Below are 15093 nucleotides of genomic sequence, written 5' to 3'. Positions count from 1 at the left end.
TATCTGCATATTTTGCTTTAATTTTTTTCTTCTTCTTCATTTCTGTCTTTGCAGAAGAAGCAGGCCTCCAGTCTTGACCGGATCACGCTGTATGGCCTGATGGTTAAGCCGATTCAGCGCTTCCCACAGTTCATATTACTCCTGCAGGTATGGAAAGTTTCATTGTGTTGCACTTTTCATTTTCTGAGTGAATTTGTGGAGTCGTACGAGCTGATAAGTGACACAGAAGTCAAATTAAAGATTCAGCAGCACATAGGCTAATAAGGATGCAAAGCCACAAGGCCGCGGAATCGATTATGGATTTAAACTCATCAGAACTACAAGGAGTTGTACCTCATACACTTCGGTGTTAGCCAGAGGCTTGAAAAGTAGCTAGCCACATCAGTTTTTCATATTGCTGGTTTTAAATTCCACTCTCTTTTTCCGAGCAAAGATTTGGATTTGAGCTTGACTTGCTGGATCTGCTGCAGCTCATTTCATCCCTCAGTAGGCATTGATTATCCATGAATTCAAAAGATAAGTTATGAATGTGAATCAGGCATTTTCTCCTGGCCTAGACTCGTTTCTCCAAAAAGGAAGTGTGTATTAAATCTTACATTACGGGGGGACTAGAGCTCCAGGCGCTGTGGTACGTCTGAGATGCAGATAAAGACAACAGCAAGTCTCCGCTGGGTGATGGATGCAGGGCAAATACAGACGTGTAAGACACAAGGCCTACAGTCAAGACACAGTGTTCCTTAGAGTTTCAAAGGTGTTTGTTTTAGCCAGAGCTGCTCACAAAAAGACAGAAAATGTAGTAAAATGAGCTTCAGAGGTGCACTCAACCACAGAAGGCTCAGTTATGTTCACATACGTGCCAAAATCCTGCACAGTCCAACCCCAAAGGGATGGTCTGACCTGGTTCTGAACTTTTCAAGGCAAAGACAACAAGATCATGTATTGTTATTATGAGTCAGTTCATTGTAGAATAGAGTGAGAGGTTTTAAATCATAATCAGATTGTGGTTTAAGTTATTTCTTTCCTTGAAAAGAATTTGAAATTTGACAGCTATCTTGAGGTTTGTGTGTCTGAAACTTCAGTTTCTGATTTAAATTTGTTGAAAAAAACCTCCTGATATCTTATAATCAAAACCATCTGGAGAACCCGAGTGTTTGGACCAGCCCAACTTGTTAGGGGACACTCAGCCAATATGATTACAAATACAGGCTACAGTTCTGTTTCACCAAATTTAGCATCTTTTCCTTTAGTCACAAACAATTTGGCAAGAATGGTCTTTGAAAAACAGCAACAAAGAAAAGTTTTACACATAAAAGATGGTCTTAAATGTATTTACTCTAGGGATTTCTGCAGTGAGCCAGCTATAAAGTTGAATTCTTATTCCTTTGTAGTCAGCACCAGAATTACGAGTCAGTTAACCTTCTGACGATGGCCCTTTGGTGGTGTCTAGATCACTGATCTGGACTTTGCTGATGATGCCGTGATCCTTATGGAGACTGTAGATGTCCTCGTAGGGCAGGGGTCATCAAGTACATTTGCACAAAGGCCAGATTTAGTCTCAACAGAAACTCTGCGGTCTGGATTTTCAAACACACAAAAATTAAATTAACATTTTGGTCCGATTGAAATAATATTGCAGTAGTATTTGTATTTTCCTTTAAACTACAGGACATTTTTAGTCATTACCAGTGAGATCTATCCCTATTATCTATAATGCAGCAGGCCAGACATCAGGATTGGCCGGACCCCTGAAAATCCAAGAGAATGGGCCCTCCCTAATTGTCATTTAGCAGCAATATTAACCCATTTGGACACTTTTAACTTTTTGCCTCTTTAACCCAATTTTTGCATGATTTCAACCCCCTTTAAACCAAATTTCCTGCATTTTTTATCCCCTTTGTGCCACTCTTTTATCCATTTTTGCCACTTTTCTTCTATTTTTGCCCCTTTTAAACCACTTTTATTACATTTTTTTCAACAATTGTTGCAACTTTAAAAGCATTTTTCCCACTTTTAACCCATTGTTGATACTTTTTGCCCCTTTTTGCCTCATTAACCCAATTTTTGAAAGATTTTAACCCCCTTTAAACCACTTTTTCTGCATGTTGTATGCACTTTATGCCACTCTATTATCAATATTTACCACTTTTCTTCAATTTTTGCCACTTTTTAACCACTTTACTTTCTTGCACTATTTTTTGTCATTTGCAACCATTTTTGATACCTTTTGCCCCTTTTTCCTCCTTTACCATTTTTGACACATTTTAACATCTTTTCACAACTTTTTTTTCTGCCAGTTTTTTCAACACTTCTGCCAACCTTAACCATTTTTTAAATATCAACTAATTTTGACAATAATTTCTGTAAAACAGATCAAATAGTCATTCTAAAACTATTTTAATGTTAATTGTTTGTGATGGATTTATAAGCTGCAGACATTTAAAGCAAAAGGATACTCTTAAAATCTTCTTTTCCTCCTTCTCTGAATTTAATGATCTTTCAGGGCCGAACAGGAAGCTTTGGGGGGCCTGATGTGGCCCCCGGGCCACCAGTTGATGATCAGTGTTGTAGGGGCTTTTAACTTGTTGAGTGAGGAGGCAGAGGGGTAGGGAATGCACGCCTCCTGGACCAAAACAAAGATCCAGGCATTTTAGGATCACTTGGTTGCTGAGATTTGCTGATTTGCTGAGATCAACCGCAGACTTGGACTCATGCAACTCTTGCGACTGGTTCACTGAGAAAGACAGTGTGGCGTTCCTGTAATCTGAGCATGCAGAAAAATGTCTTTTGGTCCTTGGTCTTTCTGGTCTTCCTACTCTCTCATGAGGCCTGGACGCTGACTGATGGCCAGTGGTGTTGTGATAAGTTCTTTTTGGTGCATCTTTGGATAAAGTTGGCAAGACTGTGTGTCTAATGCTGACTCGCTTTTCCAAGCCTCATCCAGCTCATTGCATATGAGGTGCCCAGGACCCAGGACCCAGGACAGGAAGTACCGAACCAGCATGACCCTGACCTAGCCCAACCATCTGAGACAATATACAACAAAAAGAGACACATGTTATAAAAAGTGATGTAACTTTTGAAATGTAAGTTGTTGCCGCTTTCTTTTTTCCCCATTTGAAGTCGGCCTTTGTGCCATTCCATTGGTGCTATCCATGCCTTTGTACCCCTTATAGAGCCTTTTCTATCAAGCTTGGACCATGGATGACTTTCAGCGATCTTGAAAGATGAAACCTACACTCGTGAATCCATTATTGAATCTTTTTTATTCAAGTTTTAATCCATTTTCGATCATTTTTTCCACCGGTGGCTAAAGCAAAACACTATTTTGTAACCCACAGCACCCTGACAGCATCGACATCTGGGCCAAATTTGGCATTTATTCTGCACCTTTGGCTGAGGTGTGGGCCAAACAGTAACCGCATGTGCTTTTCCATACCTTGCCACATCCTTCGAGAACCCCTGGCCTGTTGTATCCACAGAACTTTATGTTGGCAGGGGGACATCTACTTGCTGGGTGTTAAAAGAGATTTTTTTATTGGGCAGAAAAAGTCACCTGCTAGAAAAGTTTTGATCTGATTTTATGGTCAAATGTGAGAGAAAACGGCATGATGATTGGTGCATCTTTAAGTCAAGTACAAGCTGTATGTTCTGATTTGGGCCATATTTGATTTTATTGTTTAACCTGATTGCTGGCTAATTAAAAATGGACCTGAGGCTGCATTTGGCCCTCAGGCCATAGTTTGAACACCCCTGGGGTAAATGTTATAGAGATGAAGTTTGTAGTAAATAAAAATCCATATCACTTTCAGACACAGCTGTATGAGGGACTTATTGTTTTGTTCTTATTTTCTAGTGCATCTCAGCAAGGCCTAACTGTGGGTTGAGGTTCCTTGTAATGTGTTTATTTCTTGTCTGTATCTATCTAAGTTTTCTTTTAATGCTTGAGGGCTTGTGGAAGAACAGCTCAGATGTCCTGAAAATGATCACACTAAAAAACAAAATCGAACTTTCAGTGCCCTTACATGAAACTTTCTTTGTGACCTTTTCTAGGACATGCTTAAGAACACACCGAAGGGCCACGTGGACCGTCTGCCCCTGCAGCTCGCTCTGACGGAGCTGGAGATGCTGGCTGAGAAGCTGAATGAACAGAAACGAGTGGCTGACCAGATTGCGGAGACTCAGCAGCTCGCCCGCAGCGTCAGTGATCGCCTGCTCAGTAAGGTGACTGGACACACGTGCACACATGTACACGCACACACAGCCCAATCAAATCAGCTGCTAGCAAGCCCCAGAGGCCTTTAACTCCTCTGCACTGTTATCACTGTGAGCCAAACACCTTTAAATTAACTAGTACCCAGCAATCGCTTATATCACTTTCCTGCACATTAATCTAGGGAGGCATTTTTATTTGGGGGAATGATCTGGGAGAAATGATGCCCATTATCACCTCTAAACACTACCAAATGCAATGGCAGAGGCGTTGCCTCTCCATTACCACACTGAAATTACAGTCCCGCTGCTGAAAATCTGAACAAATGCTGCTCTGAATAAGAAGAATTAGGGGGTAAATGAGACATTTAATTGGAAACTGTAAGAGAGCTATCTCTTTCACCCCGTCTCTCTTCCTCTCTCTCCACTTTATCTCTCTTGCTTACTTTCTCACTCCACTTATACACTCTTTTATTCTTCCCCCAGTGCGACTGCGTCTCCCTCTGTTGTCTGCCCTCCTCCCCTCTCGATTTTTTATTTCTCTCTATCAGCTCTTGCTTTCCAGGACTCAGAGATGAGCTGATTCGGCCAATCTGGTCCACTCCACACAGAATTCCATTTGCTGCGGTGACACTGCAGAATTCCAATAGGAAACGGTCTCCTCTATTGCCCCCATAACCATCCAATGAAATATTCATTTTTTGTCTCAGAGTATCCAAGTCGCCGGCGTAGGACAGATAACAATGTGAGGGAGAATGGGCTCTGTACACGCACGCACACATGAACACGTGCGCAGTGCTGCGCCCTCTGTGCCTACTGATGCTTGAAGACTTTAAGGGTGTATCCTTGTAGAAGTTCACTTCTTCAGGGAGCTGTAAGCTTTTGTGGCCATCAAACAGTAGTTCCACTCGGACTAATGACTCATTTTGTGTGCTTTCCAAGCCACAGCTGAGAGCAGCGAAAGATTGCCTGCAGATTTAAGTCAGTGAAATATGGTCGGATGAGTTACTGCGCTGCAGACAGCAGTGTTGATATAGCACAGGGATTCATTACTCACTAAAATTGCACCTTTTTGAACAACAAACACATCAAAGTTTCAGAATTTGAACTCCATATTTTAGCTTTACCTGCCACTTGTTGTACACTGGCCTCTTTATATTGTACCCTGGTAGGCTTGGATTGGTGCTTTAACAATAAAACTGCAAGTTTTGATTTAGACTGCATAAAAGTGCAACAGTGGTGCATCTGTAACTATATTCTTGTGGTTGTTTAATCAGTCTTCACACAGAAATTGTGTGAGGATGTCTGGGACTGGATTTAAAAAGATGTAAACAAATAACATAAAGGCACTCAATATAGGAACTATATAATTAGGGCTGTCAAGATTAAGTGAGCAAATCAGGATAAACTAAGTCCCACAATTCCAGCACTTTTTTTTTTTAAATCATGATCCATCCATCCATCCATTCATCTTTATCTGCTTATCTGGAGCTGGGTCCGGGGTGTATCAGGCTAAGCAAGTCCACCCAGACGTCCTGTTCCCCAGCCACACTTTCCAACTCCTGCTGGGGGATCCTGAGGCAATCCTTGACTAATCCCTCCCCTGCATTCTTCCCTGTCTTCCCTGAGGCCTCCCAGCCAGACGTTCCTGGAATACCTCCATGGGGAGACAACCAGGAGGCATCCTGATCAGATGCCCATACCACCTCAACTGGCTCCTTTCGATGCGAAGGAGCAGTGGCTCTATAGCTCCCTCCGGATGTCTGAACTCCTTACCCCATCTCTAAGGCTGAGCCTAGCCACCCTCTGGAGGAAACTCATTTCAGCTGATTGTATCCGCGATCTCATTCCGGTAGATTGAGAGCTTTGCCTCTTGGCTCAGCTCTCCCTTCGTCACAATGGTCCTAGTTCCCTAACACTGTCTTTCAAAATGTTGAAAGCAGGAACACAACACCTGAATGTTTGCATGATATGTAGAGCAAAACATCTCTACTGCAAAAAAAGTATTAATTGTCTTAATTGGTATGTTATATTGGTAATTAGTCACCACTCACATACTCACACGTGTCTGCTACGTTGGGGTGGATGGTAAAAAAGTCAATCCACCAGAGGCTGATGTTGCACACAATCCTATCTGGCCCTGTGTGGAAAAGTAATGCCCCCTGAACCTCATAACTGGTTGTGCCACCTTTGGCAGCAACAACTGAAATCAAGCATTTGTGATAACTAGTGATGAGTCTTTGCATGCTGAGGAGTAATTTTGGCCCACTCTTTTTCACAGAATTTTTTTAACTCAGCCATATTGGAGGGTTTACGAGCTAGTTTAGGGTCACACCACAGCATCTCATTTGGCATGATGTTCTTTTTATCAAATGCTGTTATTTTTACCCAAGATGTAACGGGTCGCATACCTTCCAGAAAGTTCAACTTTTGTCTCGTCAGCCCACAGAATATTTCTCCAAAAGTTTTGGGGATCATCAGATATTTCTTGGCAGATGTGAGACGAGCCTTTGTGTTCTTTTTTGTCAGCAGTGGTTTTGGCCTTGTAACTCTCCCATGGGTGCCATTTTTGCCCAGTGTCTTTCTTATGGTTGAGTCATGAACTCTGACCTTAACTGAGGCCAGAGAGGCCTGCAGGTCTTTGGATGTGGTTCTGGGTTCTTTTGTGACCTCTTGGATGAGACGTCATTGCACTCTTGGAGTCATTTTGGTTGGCCAATCACTCCTGGGAAGATTCACCACTGTTCCCAGTTTTCTCCATTTGTGGGTAATGGCTCTGACTGTGGTTCGCTGGAGTCCCAAAGCCTTGGAAATGGCTTTGTAACCTTTTCCAGACAGATAGATTTAGATCACTTTGTTTCTGGTTCTTGAAATTCTTTGGATCATGGCATGGTCCATTTCTTTATGAGATCTTGTCGTCTACTTCACTTTGTCTGAAGGTTCCTATTTAAGTGATTTTTTAATTCAACAAATCTGGCAGTAATCAGGGGCCTGGGTGTAGCCAGTGAAACTGAACTCAGCTGTATAAGAACTGTGGTTAATCACAAGCCAATTTTACACAGAGATTCCACAATGAAGACGTAAAGGAACGCCCGTCTCTGTTCTGCAACTAGCAATTTACACAAAGGTGTAACAGAGCCGTGCACACCCAAGATACACACACCCTGGAATCCCATAATCAGATGGCAGCCATCTTAATAAATAAAATCATCATTTAGAAACAGCATTTTGTATTTACTTGGATTGTGTTTGTGAGATATTAAAATTGTTTTGATGAGCCGAACCATTTAAATGTGATAAATATGCAAAAAAAAAAAAAAAAAAATCAGGAATCAGAAAGGGGGCAAATACTTTTTCACAGCACTGTAATTGCGGTTTTTGACAACGTGCACATTCAGGCCAATGATTTTGTTAAAGTTGTTAGAGCACAGCCAAGGGTAAAGGTAGCATATTAGCCATGGGTATATGCATGTAGCTGTCTTTATATTTACATTTAAATACATTTTGATCCCTTGAATCAACAGACATTTACAGAAGAATAAAAATAAATTTTAGCCATTGGAAAAAAAAAGTTTTGCCACATCATCCAGCTGTATGTGTGCCTGAATGTTTGTACATATCCTCACATTAAGTGACCTTCAGCAGCATGAATGTGTTACTAATCCCCGATGAGACATCTGTTCCTCCAAGCCTGACTCCTGTGTCCTCGGGGCGTTGAACCCTAGAGGACTGTCCCCTCTTTGTGAAGCTGTCTCCTCTCTGCCTCTGATCTGACTGCTGTGTCCCTTTTAGCAACTCAACTCGGAGCAGGGGTCCTTGGTCCTCTGCGAGACGCTCATCGAGACCGTGTACGGGGAACGGGGACAAGTCCTGAAGTCCAAGGAGAGAAAGGTCTTCCTCTTTGATGACGTGCTCATCTGTGCCAACATAAATGTCAAGTAAGTCCCTGTTGACGCTAAATGTCCTTGCTGTCAAAAATACTGTGCTAATGCGCTCATAATTTATCATTCCAGCATGGAGTTGTGTAAGCTCTGAAAGCAGAGCCTGTTAAAACTGCACACTGAGGAGAAATTGCTAATAGGTGGCACAGGGCTTTAATGGGGTGCCCTGGGTTTGCAAGGATATTTTGGCAAACTGCATAGCAAAGAGAAATAGCTGCTAGGGGTATTGAGCGCTATCTTGGGTTGCAGGAGCTTTATCAGCGTTAAACAAATGGTAGAATGCCTAACTACAGCTACAGGAGGTCTAGATAACTGACATAAAACATTTTTTGGTTTCTTTCCAATTTATCTTATGTGACAGTGCCATTGATCACATCTCTCTCTCCAGTTTCACGTCCTCTCCCTCTCTCGAGGAGCACACTGGAAAGGGATTTTGTACATTTTGCGAAAGCTGCTGTCAAAATTGTCGCTGAAAGCCCCTCTTCTTCTTCAGCCTTCAAAGTAATTATCACTACACGTCTCATTCAACTCAAGTGTCCCGGAGTTGACTTTGTCTGCCCCGCAGGATCTCGACAAACCGATCACATTGTTGATTGTCGGCGTGATTACAGGAATACATGAATAGCAATGAACTCCTCCTCACAGCCAGGGGTACAATTTTGGCGAGGAACATGGGTGATCATACAGATTCTAATTCCCTCTCTGGAGTCTTCTTCATGACATTTCAAAGAGAATCTCCTCCTATGAGGAGCTGGATGTAGTGCTGTTGGCAGAATGTGGATAGGGAGGGAATTTTTCTCAGGTTGTTTTTTTTCTCTGCTTCCTCTAACTCTGGCCTTTTTAACAACTTTCTCTTTCTCGAACGTCAGCAGTATGAGAGGAAAGGTCTTTTATCAGAGCTCTTTTTTTGGGGCAAAAGCTCTGGAAGAGTGTCTTCAGTAAGTTAAAATGCATACATAGGGTGATTCATGAGCTATTAGGCCGTTTATTTCACAGGGAACTTCTTTTGGCCATGTGTTTTGGAGATATGAATGACCTTGTTTGGCTCTCAATGGATTACAGCATAAATCCAGAGAGCCTGCCTTCCCCACATCTGTTCCTGTGCTATGTCTTGGTCAGCTTCTGTTTAGAGAATAACCCCTCTACTGAAGTTGTCACTAGCAATGTGGTATGGACAATATTTTGAGGAGCTTGTCCAGGTATGTTATAACCATCCTCAGGTACAGTGGGGGTCCCAGGTCTCCGGCACCTTTATTTGAGGGGTTGCAGGCTAAAAAGCTTCTAGATTGCTCTCTAAAGAGTTAATGCTATAAGGGTCCTCTTGGTAACTTGACCAAATTTGCCAAAGCACCATTTAGATTGCCCTTGAAGTGGATTGTAGTTGAGAAAGTGTCCTCTAAGTTGCGATTAAAGTGGATGAAACATGATGGAAATCCTCTAGGTTGCCCTCTATTCAGGAAAAAAATGACAAAGCACCCTCTAAGTTGATCTCTTAACCCTTTAGCCCTCATATAACCCTTTCAGGGCCTTTCAGTTGTTTTTTTTGGTCTAATTTTGGTAGTTATTATGCTGAGATGAGGTGTTCGTTTTCTAATAAATTTTTGGAATTTCAGCATCCACACTGTGTTGACAAAATTTTCCACTGCGCAGACAAAAAACTGGCAGTCTTCCCCTTGGAGCCCTTTTTGGCCCCATTGACTATCATTGAAGCCACTTATTTTCATTTGACTGCCATTGCAGTACAGAAATATGAAATCATGTTAATTCTTCTCTAACACTGCCATTTAGAGGCTAAAAATTACACACACGAAAAAATTACTGCCAGATGTTGCTGTTTTTCTATGTTTGCAGAGAGGCGTTGTGGGAGATAATTACCTTGTTTGAACTGATGGGATATACTGTTACAGTGGCTGTAGACCAGTGGGATGAATTATTTCAACTGAAACTATTTTGGATGTGTTCTATGGATGTCACAGTCTGGTGTGTATGTGCATTGAGAAATTAGTGTGTCTGCAGGTAAGTGTGTAGATGCAGCCAAAACACGCACTGAAATCTGCTGAAAAAATAAAGTATTGATTAAACCAAGAAAAGCTATATTTTTGTATCTGATAGCCATGGTATAAAAACATGGATTTGTTTATGGTGGGAATGTATTCTGGACTGTCTTTGTATTAGTTGACCTTTAGAACCATGTCTGCATCAAATAAAAAAGTTTGGGAACCAAGAATCAACCAAGAATGTAAACAATGCAGCCAGGTACCTTGATTTGTTCATGCAGATGCACCTGGTAATAGCAGTTTAGCCTAGGACAGAATTGTGCATTTTTAACTGTCTGAAAAAAACAAACAAACAAACAAACAAATGATAACAACTAAAAAAAATTACATTTATGAATCAATTTCATTTCAGAGTTTAAAAGTTGATAAAATGAAATGAATGCCATTTTTGTATCATGTTTTTATTATTTATGAAGGGTATTGTGAATGTGTCCCTTTTAGGGCTGCAATGGGGACAGTGTGAGTTTTTAAATTTTTCTTGTAATTTCACAAGTAATACTCAAAATTCAAATCAAAATCAGAGTTGCTGCTAATCATTGGTATATCCTAGACTGACAATCCCTGCACAAAAAATCCGCTTTGCATTCATTAAGAAGAACAAAAAGTGGCATTATTTGAATAAACTGGCATTTAGAGGGTTAAAATGATGAAAATGAACTCACATTTGCGGTACATTATGGGGACTGGAGTTAATAACTAAAACAAAAAGGATTTTTTTTTTCATATTTAATATTTCTAAATATATCCAGTGACCTAAAAGGGCCTTTAAGGGCAAATGTTTTTTTTTTTTTTTTTTTTTAAAGGGTAGCTTGGGGGTTTAGTGGGCAAAATTTGATATTGTGTTTTTTTCTTTTCTTTGTATTTTTCTTTTCAGTCTGGAAACCGTGTAACTACTACTTGTTGTTTTCTTTTTTGAAATCAATGATTATTTTTCTTTTTATTGTTTTTCACCGATGAACTTTGATGTTTTTGTGAAGCACTTAGTGCTGTTGGTTTTGATAAGTGCTAAATAAACTAGTGCTGTCAAATTATTACAATTTTAATCAGATTAATCACAGGGTTGCTGTGGATTAATTTAGATGAATCTTGATTAAATCTGAGTGATTCATTTTTAATCTATATTAATCGCGTTTCATTTCTCAACCTCCGACAAACATGTGCTTCGCGCTAATGTGGTATTTTAAGCTGGAAGTGCTTCAGTGAAAAGAAAACTCCTTCCTGCAGAATGTGCATAATACTTTATGTGGGTCGACTGTTCTGTCTTGGTTTTTTTGTACTCCAGTTTCTCATCGAGAGGGCTAACGTGCTGTTTAGCGTCTTCCATATCGAGTTGGTTGGTCACTACCAGATCACCGGCCCATTTGTGCATGCTCAACGGCATGCTCGACGGTAACCCTACTTGGACAAACTGCCCAAAATGTGTTGCCAGAGATGTTTGAGGGATTTTGAGTCATTCTGCGCTGTAGATGGGTTAATTGCATTAAAATTTTTAATCAGATTAATCATGATGATGGATTAATCTGCATAAACGCTCCAATTTTGACAGCCCTAAAATAAACATTATTATTATTATTATTATTATTATTATTATTATTATTATTCTCTAGATTGCCTTCTAAGTGGACAAAATTGGACAAAGTTTTTGTTGTAAAAGCTTGTAGATGAACAAATTGCATGTTAGCTGTGGAGACAGATACAGCCTAAAGTGTGACTCTACTTGCCTTGGAAATGTCTAGTGGGTCCACACTGTCACATTGCACGGACAGGTGGATCTTTGATGTTGTTTTTTGTCGTTATTTGATCGAATGCCCCCAGAGGCAAAATTTACACACAGTGGGTTTAAGTCAGTATGAACCATAAAGAGAAGGATTTTAAAACGCTGTGTGTCAAAAGGCTTTAAAGGACCAAGTTTAGGTCATAAACATGTTCCAATTTGTTTTTCTTTTTATCACTATCAGAGGCCCTCCAGATATCAGCAGCCTGGTCCCTGTCGGCCCTAAGTACACCATGAAGTGGAGCGCCCCCTTACAGCAGGTGCAGGTCGTGGAAGTGGGGCAGGACGCCTCTCAAAGCAAGGACACCTTCTACCAACAGAGCGGAGCTCGGCGGCCAAGCAGCGTGTGCACCTCAGGTAAAAATGTCAAGCAGTCTTGTCTCATTCCTTCCCCCCGTATGTCATCCTCTGTTTAATCTCATCACTTGGACTGACTTCTGGTCTCAGCTCCTCACTCTGACTCAGCACGGCTAATCTGTTTCTGTTCTCAAGTGTCCCGTGGAGGGCCGGCAATGCATCTGCGCTGCTTGTCACTCTGATTGAGGATGTGTTTGCGAGGAGGATAGTGATGACGGTCACTTGTTCCCATCCGCCTTGGGTGTTTTATCTTGGAGAGAGATGTGGCGGAAGAGAGACACCCCTCCCCCTCGCTTTGCCACAGCATCCCCACAGTCTCATTTCACTCTCTGATAGACCACAAACACATCTCGAGAGGAGTCATCAATCTGCAGAGATTATTCCCTCCCTTTCCAGGCCCAATTAGAGAGCCAGTAGCTGTAGATAGGAATCGCTGGTTGAAACACTAGTTCTCCCAGCATCCCTCACTAAACTAGGGTGTATACAGAGCTTGACGAGATCCCTGATAAATGCACCATGGGACAAAGGGAGATACAAAACCTTATCAGGATGTAATGGTACAGGCTTTTTTTTGAAAGTTGCAGCTCCATGACTTAAATATTAATGAAGCCTTCTTCAGAAATACCTGTGTCATCTTCAGCATGCAGCCTCGGTTTAGATTCTCAGTGGATTTCTTTTTTTGTTCAGGTAGTGTATACTCACAACTTTTGCTGCAAGGTTCTGGGATCATTTAAGGTCACATCTCGATGCAGCTTTTCCTGCGCCTTCCTCTTCATCGTTGCGCCCCACAGAGACTGCTGGATCCTCCACTCTGACATCCTCTCCTCCTTTATTCAACTTTTCTGACACACTGCGGTCACCTTAATCATGTCTATCCAGAGAAACCTCCCTGAACATCTGCAGGGCTGTTCTCCAAATTTTCTTTCAGACAGGCTGTCCCATCTATTTATAGTTTCATCCCCTGTGATGTCATTCAGTGGGGTGTCTAGTCTGAGTCCTGCACTCCTTCAGCATGGCTCAAAGAGGAGTCATTATTCATCTTCTGCAGACCCTGGCATTCCTCTTTATTGAAGAAAGCTGGCCTTTAGGGTAAAACGCGCGCCTGTCTCTCTTGTGTCTGCCTTCGCCTCTGTCTGGCTGTTTCTCTTCCAGTCTGTCAGATCTACATACTGGAGCAATTCCAAGTGAAGTGTTGTGACTCCCACAGATTTACAGTGAACCTAGGGCAAGGGCAGAGCCTTTATTTATATTTTTTAAAGTGTAATGCTTTCCATAAAGTTATTTCCTATTTAAGCTAGTTTATATTAGTTTAGAGTTAGATTATTTCAGGGGTTCTCAACCTTTTCAACTCGTGACCCCAAAAATAAAGGTGCCAGAGACTAGGCTGTACCTGAAGGTGGTTGAACACAGCCGTGCACAATTGAGAATAGTCACATGCAGACAAGGCTGCCCATAAAGGGGGATACAGGGGAGCGCTTTCTGGGGCTCAGCCAAACTGGCAGCCCATGGAGGTCAGCAAAATCATGCTCCATTGTAAATTTAAGCCATGATTTCCATATTTTATTCTAACCTGAACAATAACCACTCTTATCAGAGCAACAGATATCTTTCTTTTTCATTGCCAGACTATGCAGCCGTCCTAAAAATGTAAATCTAAAAATGTCTCAAAAGTGGAAGTAATGGGCAGAAAAGGTGGTGAAATTGGATTAAAGTGGCAAAAATGTGTTTAAAGTGTCTAAAAATGGGTAAGGAGGCATAAATGGCCACTAATAATGAGAAAAATGATGAAAATTGGAAACTCACTGTGGCAAAAATGGTTGGGAAAAGTTAAAAAGTGGCACAAGACTACTTTAAACATTGGAACCAAATAATAATAGTTTGACACACTTTTCAGCTCCAAAATGAGGGAACTATTAGCCAGGATGCTAGCACCAAAGCTACTGATAAAACACACATGAATTGCTATCATTAATAAATCACAACTGTGGAGGGCCCTTCTCTAGGTTTGTCGGGGCCCAGACGATTCTCTGTGCAGACTTTTTACAGCTTTTATTATTACTTTGATTTAAATCTCAGCAAATAACCATGTTTTGATTTTTCATTGAACTAATTTAATGCATATATTGTCCTAAAATTGGTAAATATAGAATTTGAAATCATTTATAAAATATTGTTATTTTTTTATTAAATTATCTGAGAACCACTGGATTATTTCAATAGCTGTCAGTGTCAAAGTGTTAATCACCAAGAGTAAGGGCAGAAATAAACTCACTTATTCTAATAAGTTCTATTTTGTCCTTTAAGACTCTCCATAGATTATCTGCCATAGCATGGCTTCTCCTGGGTCCTCTTCCTGTCCTCACACGATGGAAAATAAAGGCAAACTGCTCATTTTAACATCTCATTTATAAAGATACTCTTACCTTCAATTTTCACACTCTGCTCCACTTCATTCGAGACATGCTGCAGGTCTATCTTCAGGGCCGGTCGCTGCCAAACCATGTCAGCTCCCATCGATCAGAAAGCTCCTAACAGGAAGTAACAAGCATAGAATATCCAGTTATTTCAAAATACAACACAGAATGCGGACTCCTGATAGAAATCATCACGCTGTATGTAGAAACTGAGGGTAAGACAGCAACATGAAAATATTAAAAGTAATTGCACCATCTAACACCACATATTTGACTTTCTTCATCCCCATCATTCATTTTCTTCTATCTTTTATCCATTGCAAGTTTCTATCCTCTATGGC

At 41.1% G+C, this 15093-nt stretch overlaps 1 protein-coding gene across 5 annotated transcripts in view; it reads left to right on the top strand.

Moving 5' to 3' along the window:
- arhgef10la (Rho guanine nucleotide exchange factor (GEF) 10-like a) overlaps nt 1–15093 on the top strand; it is a 311778-nt gene that overhangs the window by 97927 nt on the left and 198758 nt on the right. For all 5 annotated transcript variants that reach the window (XM_041784009.1, XM_041784008.1, XM_041784013.1 and 2 more), the window contains 4 exons: nt 55–147; nt 4051–4221; nt 8002–8147; nt 12166–12338. In XM_041784009.1, coding sequence (XP_041639943.1) covers nt 55–147; nt 4051–4221; nt 8002–8147; nt 12166–12338 — 583 coding nt within the window. The remainder of the gene's footprint in view (nt 1–54; nt 148–4050; nt 4222–8001; nt 8148–12165; nt 12339–15093) is intronic.

Source organism: Cheilinus undulatus, linkage group 3 (assembly GCF_018320785.1).
Source record: "Cheilinus undulatus linkage group 3, ASM1832078v1, whole genome shotgun sequence".
Taxonomy (NCBI): Eukaryota; Metazoa; Chordata; class Actinopteri; order Labriformes; family Labridae; genus Cheilinus; species Cheilinus undulatus.
This window is presented reverse-complemented; position numbering and strand designations above follow the sequence as displayed.